The sequence below is a fragment of the Eufriesea mexicana genome, unplaced genomic scaffold, assembly GCF_001483705.2.
Source record: "Eufriesea mexicana isolate 0111107269 unplaced genomic scaffold, ASM148370v2 scaffold474474821, whole genome shotgun sequence".
In the NCBI taxonomy this organism is placed as follows: Eukaryota; Metazoa; Arthropoda; class Insecta; order Hymenoptera; family Apidae; genus Eufriesea; species Eufriesea mexicana.
In genome coordinates this window covers 437,861-449,667 of record NW_016907964.1, presented here as the reverse complement: position 1 = coordinate 449,667, position 11,807 = coordinate 437,861, and the positions used below count along the sequence as shown (strand labels likewise).

The following is an 11,807-nucleotide window of genomic DNA, read 5'->3' as shown; positions in this document are numbered from 1 at the left end:
TTGTCAACTAGAATCGTGTATTCGCGAGATAGTCAGCCGAGATAATCGTGGAGAACAATGGATGCAAGACAGTCCGATTAAGCGCCCTGTCGCGTTAATCTATCACTCGAAATTTCCCTCGACGTGATGTGTCATCGAAATTCCCTTATCATCGAGAAACTTGATGGAAGTGTCGCGTTTGTCAAAACTCGCTCATACAATTATCCATACAACACACGCACACCGGTACCAGCGTGATATATTAGAAGAACGTATCTTTCTATCGGTAAAATAAACGTAGTTGATTGTACATCCTCTCTCTATACAGTACTATTTTACGCTTGTATTTCCATCGTCTGTCACTGTCGAGCTACGTGTAGTATGGAACTGCTGGAATTGAAAACATTCACAGAAGTGTGTAGACCGTGAAACATCGCCATCTAGCGAGAGATATATCAGAAGCCCGGAATACAATTCAATTAGACACGGCACGACGCGAGATGGCGAAACGAGCGGGGTAAAAATTTCGGAGCAGGATGAGAAACTTGTTAGAGTGATTTATCGTGCAATGAAATTTTCGTTAAAATTATGCCGGAGTAAGGGAAAAGAGTGTGTAGAAAGGAATTGATCGATGGAGGAAATTTTTGAAACGCGAATGTTGTTCGTATAATTTTTTGCTCATTTATGAATACTTCGAATGCAATTATCTCGTTAATTACATAGAATTAAAAATGTTTGCTAATTTAATGAGATTTACGTTTATCGTTCTTCGAAATCATCTTATACGAGAAAGTAGAAAGTATTAAAACTATTATTAAATCCTTGCATTACCATTTAACCTCCGATGACGCGTGCCATAGTCAACAGCAATGTCGGACACGTTGAGATACGTCGAGATACGTGAAGCCATTTCGTGCGAACTTGGCAATTAATAACACGCAACTGAAACAGGAAAATATCGGCGAAAATTAACCACGGGCCTGATTGACCCGCGATGTTTACGTTCGGCCCCATCTACGACCCATAACTCTCTTCCGTGATACTCGTGTTTGGCTCCATCTACAACCCACGGCTGCGGCCCGTGATACTCGTGTTTGACCCTATCTACGATGCACGGCTGTCGTCCGTAATACTCGTGTTTGGCCTGATATCCTTACCACGAGTCTCGTACGATATTGTAGGCGAAGGTGTCAATATAACATAGCGATCATAAAATGAAACAAAGCTATATTAGTGCCACGTAAAATGAAACGGAGCTGTATAAAGTACGTTAATATTACCTTTAATAAGGTCAAATAAAAGGAAAATAGAATAGTATAACTAGTAAGAGGTTGTACATCAACATTGTAGCGAATTTCACTCTATACTCTTTTATTCACGTACGAAAACACATATACATCCTATACATAGATGCTGCTCTTATATCGAGAAAAAAGGAAGAGAAAAGAAATTGAACCAACAATTGCTTTGTCTCCATGCTTTAAATACTGTAAAAGGCGAATCAAGTGGGCTTACATTCTTCTAAGTAGCGTGTTTCGATGCAAATTTCCACGATACTTGAGAAGTAACCTGTTTAATATTAAAATGCATTCAGCGACCGCATCTTTTATTATCTCCAATTGTCGCGTTGGAATTACGTCGGTTCTGAAAGGAAGAAATGAGAAGTTGCACGGTACTGCTAGTACAGTTTCATTAACTTAGATGGCATTTCCCAGAAATTCGGTAATTAACTACTTCAGACTCTGAGTGTAGCATGGTGTTATAATTGCAGTACTTTCCGGGAAAAAAATTTTCTTTTCTTTTCAACACAATCAGCGCTTATACAGTTTCCTATGACATTTTATGTAATACGTCATAATTAATATTTGGAATTACGTATACGTAACGTATTTAGCTATATACATTATCAACGATTATCTGCATTTACATGTTATATAAAAACAAAATACCAGATTATTTTCAAATATAAAATATACTAACTGAAATGATAATCTGGAAATAAATTTCGATAAAATGTATATTTTAAACATTTTTTTTTTTTTATTTAAAACAATTATTCGAAAATTACAACCAATTGTCTGCATATATTCGAGGAACATATTACAGCACAACGTGAAATTCTACTCTTATTCTCGACTCCACTGCGATTCACCATATATTTTCAACAAACACGTCACGTCACGTCACATCATGTCACGCCGTGCCACGTCGCAATCTTATCTTTCACGTGCACAATAAAACCTCTTCAAATCCCTCTACGTATTACTCTATGCTTTTACACCGGTGACGACTAAATCCAAACGACGGGCGTTAAAAAGAAAATCAGAGAAGGTTCACATTCACGGAACGTGTGCCAGAAAACGACTGATGAAATTATCAACGCGAAGCACCCACGTTTTCCGGTTCAGCGGATATCGTTTCTTTTTTCTGCCCCGTCGTCCTTCTGCCGGTGGAAAACACTGAAAATATTCGAGGCAAGGTCGCAGGTCTGATACGAGGTCTTTCTCTTTGTCTTTTCAGACTGGGCGGAAGAGGCAGTCGCTAAAGCGGAGATCCTGCGGTTAATCTACCAGGGCCGTTTTCTGCACAGCAATGTCACGCTCGGTGCTCTTGGGCTTCCTTTCGGGAAAACCACGGTGATGCATCTGGTCCCACGAGAGAATCTTCCCGAGCCTAATTCTCAAGGTAAATCATTGATCAGCTGTCCAGGCCTATACGAACCGAGGGTATCCTCACCGAGGATAAACAGAAATTCACGAACTTAACCGATTTTTCAAATATTCGCCAACCATTTGTAATAGTTATTACATAGTTTATAGCAAATGTGTGCTTCGTATAATTTGCAATAACAATATGTACAATAATTTACGTAAGTACAATCACTTTTTCATATAAACAAGCCATTTACTTTCTCGTAATTATAGTTTTTAACGTGTAAGTGTTTTAAACGACTTTTTAAAGTTAAAAATGCGATTAGTGGCTGAAAATGATATCAACCAAAGGGACCTCTATACCCCATACGCATTACCCGTCCTAAAATAGGTTAAAATTCACGTTTTTAACAGATCTTACCAAGCCCCTTTACGTTTACATTAACCGTGAACTTACAGATTTTGATTTACAACATCGAACATAGTCTCTAATTGCAGACCTGTGGTACTATTGTAAGCTGGGGAAGTGTTAATTTACCTTTGCCTCAGGAATGTTTTCGATTGTCTCTCGTTGCATTCTTGATACTTGTAAGGTTTATATCTTTTATTTTATTTTAATCCTTTGCGAGGTTAGTGAAACGCGAGCCTATTAATAAATGATATACCTAATACGGACAAATAACAATATCTCCACGCTATATGCCTTACCTAACAAGTGTGTATACCCCCGCAAAGAAAGGGCAAGCCTCAAGATACAAGAGAATCCCGGAAGGACCAATCAGGTCCCTAGAGTCGGGTAAGGGATAGGATGGAAAGGAAAGCAGATACATGGACACCATTTATGCTCTAATCATGCACTATAAAGCAACATGAAAGAGGAATGCATCATATTATGAAAAATGAACACTGTACGGTTATGCACCGGCAGCATCGAAAGAAATTTGCCCGGAGATCGGATATTTATAATGGGGTTAATAAACACTTGCGAGAAAGAATCGATCAGCGTCCCATCTAGCGGCTAGTGGAGGACCTATTGTTATTGCATATATATACGTGTACTTCGCGGAGGTAGCATACGGTAAGGGGCTAGGAAAAATTCGGGAAGATATCGTGAAATGCACACAAGGTTTTGGTAGATTAAAACAGCAGTATTAACTGGGGATTGCTCACAGCTGTTTATATAATGTATTAAACAATATATAAAGCAATATATCAAGCAATATAATTAAGAAATCATACTATTTAAGAAATATTATACCTTTTTTCTTATATTGACTTCATAAATGAAAAATTTCACCAATACCTATTAATCTACTTTGCAGGGAATCGTTCTACTCGTCTCTTTTTCTTCCTTCTTATTTGCTTTTTATTGATACTAATAAGAAATACGATATTTCACGCGAAAATGAAATTCGTCTTGGAAAGCAATTATTTATCTTCTACAAGTTTATACTTAAAAATAGGGTCACATTTTCTTACGAGATAATTTCTTAATTTTATCTACAGAGTAAATGCCGAGAAACACAACATTTAGATCTTTCTTTTAAATTTAAAGGTAGAAAGTATGTAAGGGTGTAAATGTAATCGTACCAAGTCTCCTTTGAACTTTTCAAAGTTACTTAATTTTTTCTTTTTTTTGTTCCAATAAAACGTAAAATTCAATAGATTATATTAATACAAATTCGTCCCTGTTCTTTTTTTATTTTTAAATTTAACAGAAACGTATAGGTATCCTATTTCTCATGGCTCACTTTATATAGCAACAGACAGGTCTAAACGAGCTCACATTCGCCAGACACGAGGGTTAAGGAACAACCATGAATACGCTTACACGGTTACTTTATTTTATTATACACGACTCATGTGCCTCGCTGAATAAACATGCAATGCTGTTTGCACACGCTCGAACACATTGTTCTTCTTTCCCTGAGCGGGCTCGTTAATCCTGTTACCTCTATGTCTATATCGGATGTACACTTGAGATAGCAGTGATATTTCCCGTTCTCTATAGCCACCATGTAAATTTGTACTTCCATTTTCTATTCTTGGGTCTGTCGATCCATGTTTCGTCCTAAACCGCTTTTATGTATTTTCTCGGCAACGAAAAACAAATGAACAAATTTCGAGTGAACAAATTTTATTCTTTATTTTCGATTCGTTTTTTCACGTAGAATGTAACCCCTTCCTGGTTGTACACCGTTCCTGGGATAGCCTATATAATACAACTTAAAGACTAATGACTCTTCTAAAAAAGACTTCTGAATGTATCTCGCTGAATTTTCCGGAAGCGACTCGAAAAAGTTTGACAGTATTTTATTCTTACTTTTAGATTATGCCTCCTATTTCGAGACGTTTTGTATAGCTAGTTACAAACAATGTACAAAGCGACAATAAGAGACAGTTTTCGCGTGAACCCAATTGTAAGGGTTAGAATAATAAAATGTCATTTCTCTGTTACAGATCAGAGGCAAAAAAGTAAAGGCGGCAGGAGTAGTTGCTGCTTAGCTTCCTGTTGCATACTTTAAAGAAAACATTGGCTGCCCTGGATATATTTTGAGGTCGTTCCGTGTGAGAGTCAGCTCCCACGTTCTTCGAGCTGAGCCATGGTTTCTAAGGTTTCGATGCTGGTGTATCATTGTTAGTGGCTGAGCCTCGTGAGCAGTGTAGCAAAGCGAAGTTGTCGCACCCTTGTCGCCAATTCACCTAAATTAAAGGGAAACAAAAAGAAAAGGATTTACATTGGTTTGCCTGCAGCGCATGTTGAAACGACGAAAATGTGGTTTACCATTCCAGGTGAACGAATTGTATCATCATTGCTACCTTGTAAAAGAAATTATAGTGGAAAATTCCAAAGCCATATGTCTATAACGTCGCGTTTATTTTTGAAGGAATTTTAAACGTGACCAGAGTCGAGTAACGTGACTTATACAAAAGCTATTCCCTATTTCATTCGCTGCTAACCATATGCTTGATAACGATATATTTACACTGAAAATCTATTTATGAATCATCTCGCGACAGGAGATCGTCGAGGAAAGTTTTTAGGGATATCGATAACCTATTCCGAACGTGGACAGTGGGATGCCCCATAACGAGACACCGTTCAGCTCACCACGGTCCAGAAATCGACAGGAAATTACGCGACTCGGAGGACATCGACAGGTCTCCTAGTTGCTTCGTTCTGCATTTGCAGTCTCCTGTTAATTATACCATGTAAAAAAAGGGAAGATATTTCTAGTAAGATAAATTCTTCGTCGAAAAAGGTTAGGCTAGCAGAGCCTTTCGAGTAAACAAGGAGCGAAGGGCCGCTCTCTTGAACGGCGCTACACGATGCTTAGGAACTCAACCACTATCCTACTATACAGCAGCGTTAAATAGTAATTATTATTGTAGACGGGATCCGTGTGTGTGTGTGTGTTGCGTATGAATGAGAGTGTTCCGTTTGAAAGGCGACGGAGAGTGAGGTAGAGAAGAAGAGAGAGAGAGAGAGAGAAAGAGAGAGAGTGAGAGAAAAAGAGAGAGAGAGAAAGAAAGAAAGAGAGAGAAAGAGAGTGTAAAAGAGAGCGAAAGCGAGAGAAAGATAAATTTATGTTGTGATATGCAGGTAGTGAATATAATTATATATTATACATACTATTATTAAAATTATATATTATATATATATAAAATATATACATATATATATATATAATGGTATGAGACATGTTGACACGCAGTTAAACTCTCATACACAGGATAGACTTTATTATCATGAATTTAAAGTAATATTATGACGCCACTTCGAGAGTTTAGTGTCCTGGAATAAGATTACAGAGGAAAAAGAACATTGGATCTCTAATGGTAGTTATGACTAAATAAACACTCAATTATGTGTCCTATTAGCTCCTTCTTTTCATTCCACTCCTCCTCCGTTCTTTCCCTCCTCTTTTCGCATGCTTCTTCCTCTTTATCTTTATAGCCCGTTTCGATCCTTACCAACCCTCCTCCTTGCTTTATTTTGTTTCCACCCGTCCAATTTTTTTAATCGACCGGGCCTAGGAACGTCATTTATAGACCCAAATGATCAATTCGTATTATAGGCGAGAAAATATCCAATATCGCGAGTATCGATTATAGTTAGGTCCAACCAAACCATTTTACGATAAGTTGTAGCCTACTCTATACTCGACTATACTACTGTATAATGTACTATGACTCTTACCAATGCATAACATGTATATATAATATATATATATATATATATATAATAATATATATATATATAATATTCTTATGTAGTGAAATTCATCGTGACAGAAACGATGTCGAATGTTTATTTAATTTATTATCGTATGGAACGCCGTTCGAGATCGTTGGTATCTGCTTGACTCATAAACCTGGGTACCATATAAATTGAACTCAGCGCATGTATTTCTTTGTGATCTATTATATCTGTCTTCTTCTAAAAGAAACTTTTGAAAGAGAAAAAGTTATGAACGAAATCGTTGTTGATTCGAAATGTTTCCTACGATTTGTTTTCGAAACTTGAGAAATTAAAAAGAAAATGTTTATCGGACTGTTGAATGGTTACATTGAAAAATTGAAGATATAACGATCTTAAAAAGAGATATACGATAAAAAATGATATGATAATGACTTTATTGGATATGTTTTTATTTTTTCTTTTTTTTTTTTTTCGTTATTCGACGTTTCCGTGCATATTTGCGAGATACGTGTATTCCTTTTTACAAAACGATATAAAAAATTGAAAAACCGGTATGTTGAGTGCATGCAGATACGATTATGGGTTTATGGGGATGGCTAGCACTATGATTTAGCATTTTTAATAACTTCGTCTGATTTTGCGATCGACTTATCAATCATGATTATCGCTATTTTCGTTCTTTGTTCATATTTCCTTTTCTATTCCCTTTTTCGCCCCTTTTTTTAAGTACTATTAAGACATAGATTATCGGTATGAATGCTGTTTATAAAAGTAATAAATTGTTTAGCGAGTAAGTTTAAAACGTTGCGAATAAACACATCACACATACATACACACATGAAAATGTGGGCTATTAGTCGAAAACATGATGTCGATCGTATGTAATCTTTTCGCGTTTAGTTAAAGATCGATTATCGATTATCAGGTAATAATTGTGCGCCGGAATTTCCACAGGCGAGTCGATTTTCCATTTATTCTATCACGGGGTTACGTGTATGCAAAACAGAAAGAAAGAAAAAAAAAAAGTTGCTCTGTAATAAGCTTGTTGTACAGTTCCTTTGACGTTACAATATTACTTTAAAGTCTCGCTAAAGAAGTAGAAGAAACGAGACGTGTTTTCTCGAAACTAGAGATGAGCGTGAAATAAACGAACAATGGAGTTCTGTCGTCGAAGTTAGTAAAAACGAAAAATAAGACAACTTTCCTCTGTTAGGCGATCGTTCGAAATTCGACCTCGCCTAATCGCGGGAGCTTCGTATTTTAAACGTTGCAAAATCGCTGCAAAAATCGAGCGTGACATATTCTTCGTACGAAAAAAGTGTTCCGACTAGAAAGAATATTTGACGGCGTGCACCAGGTTTCCGAAAACGTATTCCCAAGAGAGCTAAACCCTCTACACCACCGAATCACTCCGTCTCTTTCTCTCTGTGTCTAAATATCGATGTCCGTTGTTCTCGTTTACGTTTGTCGTATCTTACAATGATGATCTCACTCCGAATACAATGAGAATAAAGGAAAAAGGAATGAAACGCGCGTGTCGCACCCACCAGCCGTAGCGGAGTGCAAGATGAAAAAGGGAAAACGAATCACGAACGCCATGGAACTTCCGAGAGATCGTAAGGAGGGGGATTAATTTAAAAAAGGAAAAAAAAAAAAAAAGAAAAAACAAAGAAACTGTAATAGTGTATTATATATTCTATACGCCTGACTCTATTTGCTGTTTAAACGAGAAAGATGATAAATGAAAATAAAATGGTATTCTTAAATACAAAAAAAAAGTAATAATGATAATATTAATAATAATAATAATTAATAATTAATAATAATAATTAATAATAATAATGAATAATTAATAACAATAATAATAATGAATAATAATAATAATAAACAGTCTACGAGGAATATAACTTACACACACTTACATCATATCAAAATTCCTAGCAGTTAAGAATCAAATCATAGATTTATTTCTACATGCGTTTTTCTGACGAAGTATGCGCGCATAATACCACTGTACAACCAACGTACAAAACGTTTTGATTCTTCATTGACGACATCATGTACATCGCAAACCGTGTAACTATTAACCAATTGGCGTCGGTTACGATGCGAATTGTATCACCGGGGATCCCATTATGATCTTCGTCACTTTCTTTCACGTAAAATGAGCTGATTACAGGTTTTCATTGCATAACGCGAGAAACAAGATACGCTGGAGTCAAAAATGTTGTAATCCTCGAGTCCAAGCACCACGATACACGAATACATCAAGATGAATATCATTCTACTCGAGACTCGAGAATCCGAAACGTTCTTTCCTTTGTGTTCAACTACATGCACGGACGTATACACATTTTTACCGCGAAGAAGAGGACGGGACGAAGAAGAAAGAGAAGAAGGAGAAAGCTAGTTTGATCAGGAAGGACGGAATTTAATAAACTGTTACGAGACCGTGCACCGACAAGGAGTTTTCTTCTGCGAATCGAAAGCTGTAGTCAATTCAGTTTACCCCGAAAAGTTCAATCAAACATACATTGGCATTTCTCATCTCTCGGATAGAGCATTGTTATCGCTAGTCAGACAGATTTTATTGATCGTGAGAGCATATTGGCGGATCAACGAAACAATAATATATTAACGCCATGATATTATAAAGAACGTTATAATTTTATCGCTACACCGGTAAATAAATCGTTGTAAATGCATCGAGTAAATCCAAAATCAAAATATCATAACGGATCATCATACGCAACAACAAAAGAGAACTTTATCTAAAAAGAAAAAAAGAAAAAAAAAAGAAAGAAATGATCGATACGGTATTAAGCTTCGTGCGCAAACATTCCAAAATTAAAGAACAAATCCCACCTTCGTATTTAAAAACGAGTCCCCACTTATCCCCCTGTTTTAATGAATTGTCCTACTTAAACCGTGTTAAAGAAGAGAAATCGTATTAGAGATTCCGTGTTATTCGATGTTACAAGGTAATCGTAGAACGTTACGATATAATCGTATTCGGTGAAACGATTGTAATTAATGGCTGAAAAGAAATTTAAACACATGTGAAATACTCGTGTGTGAACTCTTTATCACACACATATACACACAATCTTTACTGGCGTCGAGATCCACGATTTAACGACAAAGAAGAAAAAAGAACAAAAAAAGAGGATAATGAAATGTACAAAGCAAACTATAATTTTATACGGAAATCGGGATGTAATGATTTTACTTGAGATCCGTGGAAACATTAAAAAATTTCGTGCGTGACACGGAAATTCTACTTTAGAACCAAACGACATATTGTTATATAAAATTATTCTCTGACGATCTCTGAACTTTCTTCAAGTGACAAATAAATCTAATCCTTTGTTGCTTTTACATTCGCAATTTGAGAATAATATTTTTCTAGACGAAAACTATTTGTATTCACGCAATACACATACACACTACACATATACGAATGCACGAATTCGTGAAAATCGATTTCGAAGGAAGAAAAGGAATGCATCCACGTGTTATGATTTAATATATTTTGGTTTTAAATATATTCACTGAAATTGATGATCAATTCTTTTTTTTTCTTTTCTTTTTTTTCCAAAAAATTTGTTTTCCATTTTAAAAACTACGTAACATTTAAACCGATTAAAGGTTAAATTTACTTCGTACGTGAATATTTAATTTGCTCTCGGAGGAAACAGTTTTGAACTAAAAATATCTTTTAATCCTTTGATAAGAAGGAAATGTATAAAACGTTTTCAACTGGCCGTCCTACATAGAATATGGCGAATGTTAAATATATTATTTGAAAGCTATCCTACGTATTGCCATAACTTATTGATGCGTGTAAATTGTAAACAAACGATCCAACATACTAACGTTAAAAATGTAACGAAATGTAACACGCAATAATTTTTGTAGACCTTATGTTAATAAAACCGATGTTAATAAATTCTTTCATAAATTCCTGTTAATTCGAATATATAAAATAATTTGAAGAAGGAATGGTAAATTGAAGTGGTAAATCTAATTAAAAAAAACACTAAACTTGTATTAACGATTATTTTACAATACCTGCGTGTTAATTTTATCTAAATGTAATAGAAACATTGATAATAAGCAATGGTAAATAATAATTATTTAATGTCTCATACATCCTTCTTACTTTTGTATTCGTTGTATGAAGTTTTCTTTTGGCAACAGTCTCTAAATAATGTATCATTTTAAATGCAGTAAAGTATCTTATCATACATGTAACATAGAATAAGGAGTATATCATGCCATAAAAGTGACAATGGTAAACGTTTCTAAACAGGAAATCATATAGTGATAACTACCATATTCATTCACACGAGGATACTCTCATATAACTGTGTACATGACGTTCATTTCTTATTCTAATACATTACTCTTAAATTAACTAGCATTTCAGGTTTCCTTCTGCTTTCTCATTTATAATGTTAATTTTAAAATAATCTATCATAATTAATTCTACATAGAATAGATGTTATCTACTTTATCGCTACTTTTAGGTAACAATTACATGTAAATAGTGTGACGAACAATTAAATTGAATGACAATGGTCTTAGACTTTTTTCAACAGATTTCTTGAACAGATACATATAATTTTGTTATCTGTTACGCAGAGGAGAACAACCAATTTCTTACAATAGGGCACAGCATAATATATTACAGCGTGGCTGGATATTTCTATACAGTAAAGTAATTTCTATGATATAGATTTGGTGTGTACTGTGAAGAACCGTCTTGTAATTGTTGATAATTTTTAATGAGAGTGGATGATAAGGTATATCCACATACTGTGCCGTCTTGTAATGAACTTGTCGATATATATCAAATTTTTGAAAACTTATTGTTAAGCTTGCGTTACACACCTCATTTGTAAATATTAGATCATATTTTTGTCTGTAGCATAATGAGGATTTTAACTGCAATTTATTTAGTTCATAGTATA

General features: G+C 35.2%; 1 protein-coding gene across 2 annotated transcripts in view; it reads left to right on the top strand.

Moving 5' to 3' along the window:
* UBL3 (ubiquitin like 3) overlaps positions 1 to 6,151 on the top strand; it is a 92,181-nt gene extending 86,030 nt beyond the window's left edge. The window contains exons 3-5 of one of the 2 annotated variants that reach the window (XR_001890275.1): positions 2,500 to 2,664; positions 5,091 to 5,423; positions 5,652 to 6,151. Coding sequence is in view for 1 of the 2 variants with exons in the window: in XM_017901701.1 (XP_017757190.1) it covers positions 2,500 to 2,664; positions 5,091 to 5,155 (230 nt within the window). In the remaining variant the exon portion in view is untranslated. Of the gene's footprint in view, positions 1 to 2,499; positions 2,665 to 5,090 lie in introns of both variants that reach the window. The other variant, XM_017901701.1, reaches the window with a different exon arrangement.
* The last annotated feature ends 5,656 nt before the right edge of the window (positions 6,152 to 11,807 follow it).